Below are 13,520 nucleotides of genomic sequence, written 5' to 3' on the forward strand. Positions count from 1 at the left end.
CTAAACCGTGTTGGTTGGTTCAACATATACTCCTTTCATTTCAGTTTGTGTGTCTTGCTTTCCTATTTAGTCTGTTTTAAAAAAGATGACTCTTACTATATTTAGTAACTCTTTAACTCGAACTTTTCACATGGCATATTATAAATCACAAGATTCAAGAGTATTTTAGTACATTATACACATCTTTAATTTAAACCCACACGATTGAAAAATCTTTGTTACTTTCTCAAACCATGTGTCACTCAAACCAAGACGCATAAATTTAAACATAGTACTAATACTCAAAAGTCAAACCATTGGAACGGTGCCATGTGTTTACCATTCTCGCTGTTCCTGTCAAATACAGTAGTAGTACACATATGTTCTAGGAATCACAGCTCTTCCTTCTGATAGTTTCATCTTTGGGCATTTTCTATATATATATATATACACACACACACTCGAATCTTGAATAGCCCCCTCTTCATGTAGCTGTGTTTTTCAAATACTCATGCATTTGAGGTATTCAAGTTAAAATAGAATGGAAAGGTATGAAATTCTGAAAGAAATTGGTTCTGGTAATTTTGGTGTTGCTAAGCTAGTGAAAGATAAGTGGACAGGTGAACTTTATGCTGTCAAGTTTATTGAGAGATGCAAAAAGGTTTGATTCATCTCTTTCTCATATATGTTCTGTTCTGATTGACATATATTTATGTATATGGCTTTTAAGATCACACCCTTGGGGTGAGGTCCTTCCCGAAACTTGTGTAAACGTGGGATAAGCCTTGAGGTTTCAAACATTTGTTCCACACTCTAGTTCTGGGGTGAGTATGTGTCTATCTTCTGAATAAATTGCCTACTGTCTTGTTGGGTGATTGTGGATAGGCTGACCAAGTCTGTGCACTTCATTCCTATCTGTACTACTTTTTCTTCAGAGCGATTGGCAGAGATATATATTCGAGAGATTGTTCGGTTGCATGGTGTCCCCGTTTCCATCATTTCAGATCGGGGCAATCAGTTTACTTCACCGGGCCTTTTAAGGAATGCTTCTTTTTTGTTCAAATACAAGATTTATTTTTGTTACTCTTTTTTGCTTTATTTTGGTTGTCTATGCAGATTGATGAGCATGTCCAGAGAGAAATCGTGAATCATAGGTCCTTGAGACATCCCAATATCATTAAATTCAAGGAGGTAATGCATCATTGTAAGAGTAGTGATGCCTGTTGAATTGTGCCTAACATCTCATCTAAAATTTTAATAATTAGAGAGCAGAGACTTTTATTGACTTAACTATATATCTTTAACAAGTTCTCTCACATGCGTACCTGATTCATTTTCATGGGCTGAAACACATAAGATTCGTTTTTGGTAATTGGTAACGATATAAGTTTTTGAGCTGAGAGTCTTTGGAAACAGTCTTTCTACTCCTCCGGGGAGGGGTAAGGTCTGTGTACGCTCTACCCTCTCATTTTACTGGGTTGTTGTTGTTGTAACGGTAAGTGTTGAATCCAAGACCTTTGTATGTGCTGATACTTTATTGAATTGTAGCGATCATCTTATCTAAAATTTTATGCTGTTACAGAGCACACTTTTATTTCCGCATTAAAAAAATATCCTTTTAGCATTTAATGAAATAGTTTTTTTTTAAGTTAACAATTACCTAAAAGTGAGGTAGAAGAGTAGACAAGTGGTAAACTTGGTCGAAAAGCTGGTTATAGTTATTAGAAACTGACGTTCCCTTTTGTCCAGTTTAAGTTACAAGATTTTTCAATATTGTGCAGGTATTTCTTACCCCAACTCATTTAGCCATAGTAATGGAATATGCTGCAGGAGGAGAGCTTTTTGAAAGAATTTGTAATGCTGGTAGATTCAGTGAAGATGAGGTAACATAAAAATATTAGATTTTTGTTCACATTTTAATAGTTGTAATTGTCTAACTTGCTTGGACTCTTCACTTTCGGTGTTGCACCCGTGTCGACACGGTGTGAGTGTGGGTGTGGGATCCGTACGGATCTTGTCAATCGATTTTGGGTACTTTGACCAAAATCAACTGAGAAATTCGGGATAAATATAGTGATTTCTGAAATCAGAACAAAAGATAGGATAAAATAGAAGAAAATGAAATATATATGTACATATATTTCTGTGTCAGTCTTTTTTCTTTATCTCCTTCTCAGATCCACTATTGATCAATATTTTCTCCTCCTAGGAATGCATTGTAAGTTATCCACATAATGTCTCTAATTTAGACATTTTCTATAAATCTATTTTTAAATATATGAATCTCAGCACCCGTATCCGTACCTGGATCCATACACCTGAATCTTAAAATTTAAATTATAAAAGATCCGGCCTCCATATCCGCACCCGTATCGAACACCCTCACCAGAGTCCGAACAACTTAGGTAATTGTATAAGTAATCAAATTAGATCCTCTCCTCATTGGAAGTTTGAGCAATCTGTCCTACTTGTGGTTATTTTTTCAGGCAAGATTTTTCTTTCAACAGCTTATATCAGGAGTCAGTTACTGTCACTCAATGGTAAACTGAGACCTCTGTTTAGTTTAATTGAATTGGTTTTTGCAAATTTACTCCTGGATTATGACATTGTAATGTACAAATATGTTCTTGAAATGCAGCAAATATGTCATAGAGATCTCAAACTTGAAAATACGCTCTTAGATGGGAGCTCAACACCGCGTCTTAAAATATGTGATTTTGGCTACTCTAAGGCAAAATATGAACTCTTTATATCCTATGATGGAATTGGATTATTTTGCAAAACAGCTTCTGTCTTCTGACTGTTGTATTATTTCATTGTTTAGTCATCAGTCTTGCATTCTCAACCCAAATCTACAGTAGGAACTCCAGCTTATATCGCACCAGAAGTCTTATCAAGAAAAGAATATGATGGGAAGGTACGATACTGATCTTTTAATTATGAGTTTAAGTTTTGTGCACTGACAGTACATAATAATTTGACAAGATCAGGCTATAACACGTTAAATTAGATAAATAGTGTAAAAATTCTTACTTCAATTGACTCATTGATTTATTGATCTAAACATCATGGTTTACATGTCATCATTTTGGAAGTAAAGACAGCAGATGTTTGGTCTTGTGGGGTTACATTATATGTGATGCTGGTTGGTGCTTATCCCTTTGAAGATCCTGATGATCCAAGAAATTTCAGGAAAACCTTAACTGTAAGTTATGATTCACTTTTAAAAACACGTTAATTTCACATGGAATCAGCCACTGATGCTTGCATCAGAAGAGGTTGCTTATATCATACCACTGATACTTCACGCACCAGGCTGCCCTTTTCGATCATTGATCTTTACTCGCTATAACTGAATTCTCGTGCAATATTGGTTTGTAGCAGAGGATATTGAGTGTTCAATATTCAATCCCTTCTTACGTTCGAGTTTCAAAGGAGTGTAAGCATCTTTTATCTCAAATATTTGTAGCTGACCCTGAGAAGGTTTGTAGTTTCATTTTCAGGGAAAATGCGTAAGTACCCCCGACCTATATCCCGATTCTCAACTACACACTATTTCTTTGTGGGAATTCTATTACTTCCCTAAACTTATTTTAAATGGAATTATTTGCACCCCTTAACACTGACAACCAAACTATGGGAAAGTGGTGAGCTACACGCGCCCCACATGTATTTTTAGTACTTTTTTTATTCTTTCTTCTTTTACTTATCCTTTTTTCTTATTTCTTATTATTCTCATTTTTTTGGTTATTTCATTCTCTTTCTTTTTGTTTTGGTCACCAGTGGCATAAAATGGTGCTCGTCGGAATTTCACAAACACCATTGTTTCCGGCGAATGTTTTTTTCCGGCAACAAATTTTTATCCCGATTTAAGTGTGTTTTGTTTTTTATATATATAATTTTTCTTGAAAGTGTAATTTATGTATGGGAGGAAGTGCAAAAGAAATAAAAACGAATATAAGCTGAGAAAACTTTTTTCAGTTAAAATTTCAATACATCATTTTTTTCGGCGTGGGAAGCTTTTCCGATGATGAATTTTTCCCCCCAAATCTGAGTGTATTTTGCTTTGCTTATGAATAGATCTTTTTGAGAGTTTAATTTGTGTGTGAAAAGAAAAAATGGAAGGAAAACGGTTAGACAAAGTTGTCGGTGAATGAATATCCGCCGAAATTAGAGAAGAAACGAAAAAAAAAAGTAAAAGAAAAAAGAATAAGAAAAAGGAGAAGGAAAAGGAAAAGGAAAAAAAGTAAGAAAAAATGGTAAAAAAGAATAAAAAATAATTTGAAAATCATTTTTTCTTGCTTCTCACTCTCCTTTGGGAGAGTGAAATACACACACTCTGTCACGTCAGCGTTAAGGGTGCAAATAATTCCATATAAAATAAGTTTAGGGGGCTAATAGGATTCCCGCAAAGAAAAAGTGTGTAGTTGGGAATACGGGTATAGGTTAGGGGGGTACTTATTCATTTTCACTTTAAATTTGTAAATCCCTATGTTGCATGGACTCAAAATGTTGGTGCACCCGTGTCAGATCCTCCAAAAATACACTACTTTTGGAGGATCTGACACGCACCCGACATCATTTTTTTAGAGTCTGAGCAACTTAGGTAAATCTTTTTTTTTTCTTGGTTGAAAATCAGCTAATTGTATAATATTGTATATGTAGAGAATAACTATGGAAGAGATTAAAAAGCATCCTTGGTTTGTAAAGAACTTGCCTATAGAATTTATGGAAGGAGAGGAAGCTAGTTTACAAACAAATGAAGAAAATGAACCATCTCAAAGTATTGAAGAAGTGTTGGCTATAATTCAAGAGGCAAGAAAACCAGGAGAGGGGCTCAAAGATGGTAATTTATTTGTTAAGGGAAGTAGTAGCATTGATCTTGATGACTTAGATATTGATGCTGATATAGATGATGAGATAGATACAAGTGGAGATTTTGTCTGTGCATTATGAGTGCGATTTGCTTAAAGCATGAGCTTTGTGCATCGAACTACCTCTGTCTTGCTAAGGAAAATGCTGGTTGGCTGTAAGTATTTACTATCATATATGACCTTTGTGTTCCATATAACTCTTTTTGTAATTGTAAATAAATTCTACAAGTTGTTGTTAATTATGTTATGAAACATAAGTACTTTGTTATTTTGATATTAGGAATGTTATGATTTGATAAGCTCTGACGTATTATACTAATAAAATGCATAAAAAATTTGTTTGTTAATGCCTGCAACTTTTGATATTGATTAGTGCAAGAACCATGAGTAAATTAAAGAGAAAAGGAATAAGTCCACCTTGAATTAGTCTTGAAATCCCAGTTAAACACCTTTATTTTGCGGCGGTCTTATTACCACCCCGAACTTGTTTTTATGAATTTGTTATAAAATTTTCCTTTATTTTTTTAACCCTTTTATTATATGCATTGCATAATTTACAAAGTTCTCACTTTCTTTTATTCTCAATGTTATAAATATAGTGAATTTTGATTGTTATCAATAAAATTAATGATACTGGAAAACAACTTCTTTTGCTCATTATTAAACGTTAGTAACTTATATGCTTGAAAATTACTTCTCATTCTTTTGTTGTATCAAAATTAATATGTATTTGTCTATAAGTAAATCCATAATATAGATTAAAAACTTTAACAACCACAACAACAAAAAATCCAGTGTAATTCCATAAATAGTGTCTAGGGAGGGTACTGCGTTCGCAGACTTTACTCCTACTTTGTAAAGGTAGAGAAGTTGTTTTCGATAGACCCTCAGCTCAAGGAACGATGAAAATAAATTCAAAAAATTTGCAACCTCCACACCTTACTATTGAGAGTTATGTCCTCGGTAAGTTGAAGCAGATAAGAAAATTTTAAAAAAATAAATTAAAATGCCTATTTTAAAAAAAAATCAAAAAAAAAAGAGATAAAAGTTGTAGAGGTAAAATAGGCATTTTAAAAAGTTAAGAATGACTATTGTTTAAAGTTGGAGGATAAATTTAATTTTTAATGCAAACTTAGAGGATGCAAATTATTGGGATAATTTCACATAAATACTGTCACACCTCCTTTTTACCTACGCCCCGCAGAGGGACGCGGAAGGGAGTTTTTTCCAATTAAAGGACAATCGAAACGGGATTTATTTATTTATTTCAGAGTCGCCACTTAGGAGATTTATGGTGTCCCAAGTCACCGGTTGAATCCCGAATCGAGGAAAAGATTGACTCTGTATTACAGTCTGCGAACCAGAAATCCAAGTAAGTGATTCTGTTAATCCAGGAGAAGGTGTTAGGCATTCCCGAGTTCCGTGGTTCTAGCACGGTCGCTCAACTGTCATATTCGGCTTATTTATCTGATTTTAATACATGTTGAACCTATGTGCAAATTTTAATTCCTAAACTGCTCTTATTATTATTATTATTTTATAAATGAATTGCAACGTTGTGAAAATGTATCTCGTACCACGTCACAATCAATGCACCCGTGGTCGTCGACACACTTCGACTTCGTTGAGATTTGGATTTGGGTCACATCAATGTACACCCGTGTTTAAGAAAATAAATTATTAAAAGACTCACCTAAAGCGAATAGCACATTATTATTTTTTGAGAAGGCCGTGAAATCTTGCTACAACGGCCCATCCGAAGTCTAATTAATTATTAACCATTTATTGAGGGCCCCGCAGCTTGCGTTTTATTTGGCGAGGCTCGTCTTTTTTTTATTTTTTTATTTAAAGGGCAATCCTAAAATGACTACATTTCTATTAAGTTCGTCTCTAAAAGAAACTAGAAAAGTCCTTATTAATTACATGCTTTGACAAGTAGTTATTTGATTACAGTAGATGATAACGGTAATTTACACTCGAATTCGTAAAAATGGAGAAATGTTTCGTGCTTTTATTCTTTAAATATTTACACTCGAATTCGTAAAAATGGAGAAATGTTTCGTGCTTTTATTCTTTAAATAAACTACTAAAGCTGAAATTACGAAGTGCATACAAAGTTGTCAAGATATTCAAAACTAACCATTCTCCAAATTGATTTAAACTAGCATTCCTAAAATTGATTTAAACTGTTGGAATTAAAGGTTAAGAAATGTTATCAACATGGATTCAAATATTGGCCTATATGCTTCCTAACGGAATCAAACACTGCCTATTTAAAATCTGCTTCAAATACCCAAGAAAGCTAAAGATGAAATATGGCAATTAATCCCTTAACTGATTTGTTCATTCTACAAATTACAGGTTTAACTACATGGAATCTGTAGCTGACAACTACAAACTATAGTTTAAAAACCAAACAGTTCCTGTTAAATACAAGACTACGTCATGCATTCCAGTTGAGCTATAAAACTAAACTTATAAATACACATCTTATTAAACTATAATTACAACAGTAATTTATCAAAAACACCCTAGCATTTCATTTTTACTTTCACATCTCATAGCCACATCAGTATTGATTCGAAAGTGTACCTAATATTGAAATAAAAGAAAAGGAAGGTGAGATATTAGCAGGGCAGTAACAGTGCAACAACAGCAACAACAACCAGTAACCAGGAGATTAAAAACCCAGCAATAAACCCAGAAATCCAGTTGCAATTTAAGAAATACAAGGCAGCAACACAGATATACCAGAAACTCAGGAATAAAACCAGAAATACCACCAGCAATCACATGCAGAAACAGAATGTATTCTGAAATGCGATAGAACAGTAGATTTTCTAGTTTTCAAAGACTCAAAGAAAAGAAGCTTGAAGCTTCAAGGATATAGTAGCAAACTGGCACTGATTTTTAACAGTGGAAGAAAGACTTCACTTTTCAGTTTTGTTTTATCTCTCAACCCTCTCTTTTAACTTTCTCTTTTAGGTGTTTAAAATTCAGCCTATTCAACTCTAAAATTACTGAATTTTGATGATTAAATCCAACAGGTCTTTAACTTGAACTGTGAATGTTTTCTTTTTCTTCAAAGTTCAGCTTTCATTCACTCTTAAACTCTCCAAAATTCATCTCTAGTATTATTCAGAAGATAGCTTTTCAGTCTTCTTCCCTCTTTTTTCTTAGTTCTCTTTCTCAAAATCTGACTCTCTCTCTCTCTCTCTCTCTCTCCCTCTCTTATAATTCAGTCCCCAATCCCCTTTTTATACAACCTTCCCCCTTTCAAACTTAGTGCCCGACCCCTTTTCCTTATTCAAATCAGAATTTTCCACTAAAAATTTGATTTTTCACTTTAAATTCCACTAAGGAAGCTTTTCCTTAATTTCAGCCCCCCATTCCCCTTTGTTCCCCATTAGTATATTAATTAATACCCCACTAATAAAGCACTAATACTAAAATATTATCCTAACTATTTCATTCCTAAATCATCCCTGAAAATCCCTTAATATTACTGCCTCCTAATACAATTATTTAACTGTATTAAAACCTTAATTCTGAAATCTGTTTAACTAGCAATTAGCCAAAACTAATTTGATCAACAGCTATAACCAATTCTCTTAACAAACTGAATGATTAAGGTTGAGTTCCCCTTGAATCTCATGGACTGAATTTGAATCACATCATAGAACTCAACAGAATCATTATAACTGAAATTGAAATTAAACAAAAAATGAGCAGGAATGCAGGTAACATGAATGCAGGTTCATTGTCAGCTTATTGATAATGCCCTAAAGCTAAATGTCCATAGATCAAGCACACACAACATTCGACCTTAAATCATTTTGCGAAACTACTAATAAAACTAGACTTAATCGATGATAACTGATTAAACGATTGCCTACAACAATTGGCAGTAATTACTCAGAAATAGATAATCAGGTCATTCAAGTAGCAATGAAAAGAACAAGGATTTATAATAAAGCTAAACTAATCGATGAATTTATTCGAATCGACTACACAGCCTATAATTAACAACGAATAGAAACAAATTCGACCAAATAAAAGGTCTGAGGGAGAGGAACTGGACAATCGACAAAAGAAATTGAAAAACCAAAAAAACTAAACTAAACAGATAAGCAGATACAAAACGAAACCAACAGGAAAAGACAAATACCTCAAGAACTCGGACACTAGACAATCTTGACTTGAACTCTGACTCGTACCCTTTTTTGAGGTCGAACGGACTTTAATCGAAGTGTTCTCAACTGAGAACACCTCGATTAAGGTCTATTAGACCCCAACCCTTCATTTAATTGGACAGACCCCAAGGTTCTAGATTTCTAGGGTTCATACAGTCGATTTGGGGCTTGAAGGTTTCTGGTTAGATTCGAACCAAACCAAGCTTGGTTTTGGTTACAAGTGAGGTCAGGGGAGTAACTGGTATGAATTTGGGGTGGTTTGGCATGGATTGGGTTTTGGCTCGAATCTTCAAATGAAGATTCGAGAAGATGAGGATTGATTCGAGCCAAGGGAGTAGTGGATTCATAACCAGGGTGTTAAGGTGGATCTATGGTGTTAAGGAGGTGGTCGGCGGCGTAGTTGCCGCCAGGTTTCAGGTGAAGGGGAGCTATGGCGGCCAGAGTTTGGGGGAAGGGCTTCGTCTTTGAGACGATGATGAACAGGGCAAAAGGGGGGTGTTTGGTTTGGGGGGGCTGGGGTAGGATATTAAGTTTATATAGGGGAGGGGTGGTTTGATCTTGACCGTTGGATCAATCACGATCCACGGCCTGGATCAATTCACTTAAAGGGGACGACATCGTTTGGTCTCATTCAAAGACTGGGTCAACCCGGGTCGAAATGGACCGGGTTGTGAGGGAAGCTTGGGACCGTTGGATCAATGGAGATGGATGGTTTAGATTGACATGCCTGAAACGGCGTCGTTTCAATCATATTTGAGACTCCAATGCGGCGTCGTTTGAGGTTATCTGAGATTAACTACACCGGGCACCATCAAAACGACGTAGCTCTTGCCCTATACTACGTCGTTTGGTGGTCTTTGGGTTGACAGACCTGGGCCGGGTAGGGCGTGTGACTTTTGGGCCTGAACTCTCTTTTAAAAACTGGCCCAGTCCGAATTTTCTTCATTTTTTGAACTCTTTTCCTTTTCCTTCTTTAATTTAATTTAAACACAATTCCTAATTAAATTGTAAAATCAAAAATAAAACTACACAAATATTAATTAACACTTACAACAATTAACACACAAATTAAAACCTTAAAATAAAATCACACAATGACAACAAATAGAATAAAACACATATTTTTGTGATTTTCCTTTTAGAGCCAAATGATGGTTTAATTAATTCCTAAATGCATGATTAAATCCTAAATATGCATGCAACATGTTTTTTTTTCAATTAACTACAACAAGGTAAACATTTACGGACAAAATACAAATAATTATCGAAAATGCCACGCAAATCTTAAAAATTGTACACCAAGAGAATTAATTATCAAAAATGCCACGCAAATCTTAAAAATTGTACACCAAGAGAATTTTGTTTTATTTTTTATTTCTTTTGGAGTAGTTTTCGTGAAGCAAAAATCACGTGCGCACAAATACAACTCACACACTTGACTTGCAACATAATAGCCTAGATATCATTTTGCAAATTTATAGCCCAAAAATAATAGGCTAATTCCCGAAAGACAGCTTATTTCACACAATCAACTACGGTTATTGCTACCTCTTTGTACAACCAGTTGTTTTCATTCTCTTGATTTCCTTTGATTATTAAGCATTTGAAAAAAAATGTGAATCAGCTACAACGCAATTCAAAAATTCTGAATAATACATATTATCTGAAGACAAGAAATTCAAATACTTTTATGTGCAATTGCTAAAGCAATTCAACAGGATAAAAGAAAATAAAAACTTGGTAATGAATTGTAGAATCCCTCCAACACGTACAATTTTTTTTCATACATCACATACACGAAAAAGAAGAAGAGAAGGAAGTGTCAAACTTCCGTAGAGGCCTCTTACACACTGACAATATATATACATCCCTATAAACTGAAAAAATATATAATTATACAATATTATACACAAATATACATATTTATACACAATTATACAATACTGTATAAGTGTATTTAAACACCACTTATACAATATTTTCATTAGAAAACATAGAATGTCCAACATTACACTTACTGTAAATAATGTATTAACTTGTATAAACATGTATAATAGTGTATAAGAGGTGTTTGTATATCCATATACACAATTATACATTATTATACAATGTTGATATAAACTGCTACATAGTTATGATTTTTTATCCAAGCCTCGAGTTGTAGTAGAAGGTATTGGATGATTCAACTCGTCAATAGGTTAACAATTTTGCGCCAACGATTCGGAATTCAACGTACAGATAAGATACGACCAATTTCAGATTTGAGACTTCAAGATCATAATAATATTGACCAGAACTTCAAACTTCAAAATCTTCCAAAATTAGTGGTTATTTTTTTGTGCAAATCAAGTTTGAGAGCTATTTATTTTCATATTTGTGTGTATTTTCATTTTCTTTCAAAAAGCTTCAATATTCTTCTTCTTTCCACCATGGACGACGGAGTAGGAGCCCGAGCCTTCTTCGAGCTATTGATGGCAGAACTGCGTAGGGGGTAGGGGAGGGGGAATAGCGGGGGCTAGGTTAAGAGAGGATGAGGGATCTATGTGGAGTAGAAAGGAAGAAGCGATAGACGGTGAGAGAGAACTTGGTATGCTGGGAATAAAGAAAGAAGAAAATAATAAAAACCCTAGAATTGTGTCTTTAATAATGGGCTAAAGGCTGAAAAGTTTCTTTCAAGTTATGTATGTTTGGTAAATAAGGTAAAAGCTTCAAATTTGGGCCATTTTCGGTTGGGCTGTTAGGCCAAGTGACAAGGGTCGTAATTCGTAAAAATTGCACGGGGCGCCCAATTTGGTCGCCTCCATTTAACCTATACCCATTTTTTAAAAACTTTTAACTTGTATCCACTTTTTAAATAACTTCAGCCCTTTTTCTCCTCCTCTTTATCCTCCTTCGTTTTCTTCTTCTTCTTCTGTTGCTGCTGCTGTTGGTGCTGCTATGGAACTTCAGTTCATGGGATGATTGCCAAAAATATATTTATCAGATTATTTAAAAACAAATTATAAATAATTACAAATGAACTAAATAACTAGCTGTAGCTATATTAAATGAGTAGATTCTTAGTGTATATGTTTGTTTGGGATCTTGGTCATCTGTATTTTGACCATTGTATTATCATTCCCTTTTTTCTTCTTTCAAAGCTATGTCATATTAAATTTAGACTATGTTACTTGTTGATGTAACCAATTAGTTTAGAGGCACGATAGTTTCAGTTGCAAGATTTTTGTTGAAATTGATAACTTTATTGATCAGTGAATGATAATGAGTTATTAGATTTGTGCATACTCTCGTTTTCTTTTCTTGTTACATAATTACAAATAAAATACAAATGACCAAAATCCCAAACAAACATAAATAGTGCTAAAGTTTTTACAAATGAACTAAATAACTTCGACAATTACAAAATAAAAACTTTGCCAGTTACAAAAAAAAACTTCAGCTGAAGTTCGCCAGTTACAAAAACAAATACTTCGCGAGTTACAAAACAAAAACTCCAGCTCTTACAAAACAAAAACTTCAGCACACTTGCTACGTCAGGCCCGTCTACTAGAATGCTGAAGTTTTGCGTAATTGTCTTTGCTACTTCAGCCTCGTATGCTGAAGTTATGCGAAAAAACGGGTACACTTGTAATTTTTTTTGTAAAGTGGGCACAAGTTAAAACGTGACACAAAAAGCGGATATAGATACAAATGCCCCTCATATTCTTTCTATTATATTATATTATATTATTATTTTAACCTTAAATTCAACAAAAAAGATGGAAATATAATCAAGTTTCCTATAAATATTGTAATTCATATACAACTCTGTTATTTCCGTCTCCTGAGCCTACCCAAATCCCAATCCAACTAAAAAGGGTTTAGCTTCATCACATCAACCTATAAATATTGGGTTTGGTTGATACTTGATATTGCGTCGAATTAACAAAAATGGAAGAATCGTCGGATCCAAGGAAGAAAATTAGTTGTTTGACACCACCTGAGGAGGTGGAGAAGCAGGGGAAAAAAGAGGAAGAAAAGGCGGAACATGATAGAAGTATTCCTTGGAAACAATTCAGAAAGCATCAACCTAAGAGCATGTTGTCTTGCAAATTTAACTGAGTCCCAAAAGAAGCAAATACAAATCAATTATCCCAAATCGGAAGAAGAACTTTTAGATAAGAAATTATGGGAAAGAGAACACTATTCGTTCGAGGAGATGAGGGTAAAATCACTTTTACCATCAAAAGAGGAGGAGAATAAGTAGGAAAAATACTTGAAATCAAAGAAACAGAGAGAAAGAGAAATTTGTTTCGAACTGGGAAATGAGGTAGCAAAGAGAGTAATAGATGCATTCGACAAGACAATAAGAGAATTTTGTTCGAGGCAAGGGATTGAAACAGTCACAGTTGGAGCACCGAGAAAAACTTGCAGCACAAGGAAAATGCCTCACGGGAGGAGTATCTAACCCCTATTCGATTGAACCCTCAGATTT

The 13,520-nt window shown here is 34.3% G+C and overlaps 1 protein-coding gene across 6 annotated transcripts; it reads left to right on the forward strand.

Moving 5' to 3' along the window:
- The first annotated feature begins 237 nt into the window (after positions 1 to 237).
- Positions 238 to 5,127, forward strand: LOC107807198 (serine/threonine-protein kinase SAPK2-like). 6 transcript variants are annotated; one of them, XM_075224752.1, is made up of 9 exons: positions 270 to 640; positions 865 to 1,170; positions 1,761 to 1,862; positions 2,466 to 2,519; positions 2,618 to 2,710; positions 2,804 to 2,896; positions 3,080 to 3,184; positions 3,361 to 3,462; positions 4,645 to 5,127. In XM_075224752.1, exons 1-9 carry the CDS (start codon positions 521 to 523, stop codon positions 4,933 to 4,935), a joined length of 1,266 nt encoding a protein of 421 aa, XP_075080853.1. In that variant the 5' UTR covers positions 270 to 520; the 3' UTR covers positions 4,936 to 5,127. The 6 variants fall into 6 exon arrangements, with proteins under 6 accessions (XP_075080855.1, XP_075080853.1, XP_075080856.1 ...); XM_075224755.1 differs by having other exon boundaries at positions 283 to 640; positions 915 to 1,170; XM_075224753.1 differs by having other exon boundaries at positions 286 to 640; positions 3,364 to 3,462.
- Positions 5,128 to 13,520: the final 8,393 nt, after the last annotated feature.

Source organism: Nicotiana tabacum, chromosome 11, assembly GCF_000715075.1.
Source record: "Nicotiana tabacum cultivar K326 chromosome 11, ASM71507v2, whole genome shotgun sequence".
Lineage (NCBI taxonomy): Eukaryota > Viridiplantae > Streptophyta > Magnoliopsida > Solanales > Solanaceae > Nicotiana > Nicotiana tabacum.

Coding starts and splice junctions, on each gene's coding strand:
- LOC107807198 (XM_075224752.1), top strand. CDS start 521: ATGGAAAGGTATGAAATTCTGAAAGAAATTGGTTCTGGTAATTTTGGT. Junction 1,171..1,760: donor ATATCATTAAATTCAAGGAG/GTAATGCATCAT, acceptor AATATTGTGCAG/GTATTTCTTACCCCAACTCA. Junction 2,711..2,803: donor GTGATTTTGGCTACTCTAAG/GCAAAATATGAA, acceptor TTCATTGTTTAG/TCATCAGTCTTGCATTCTCA.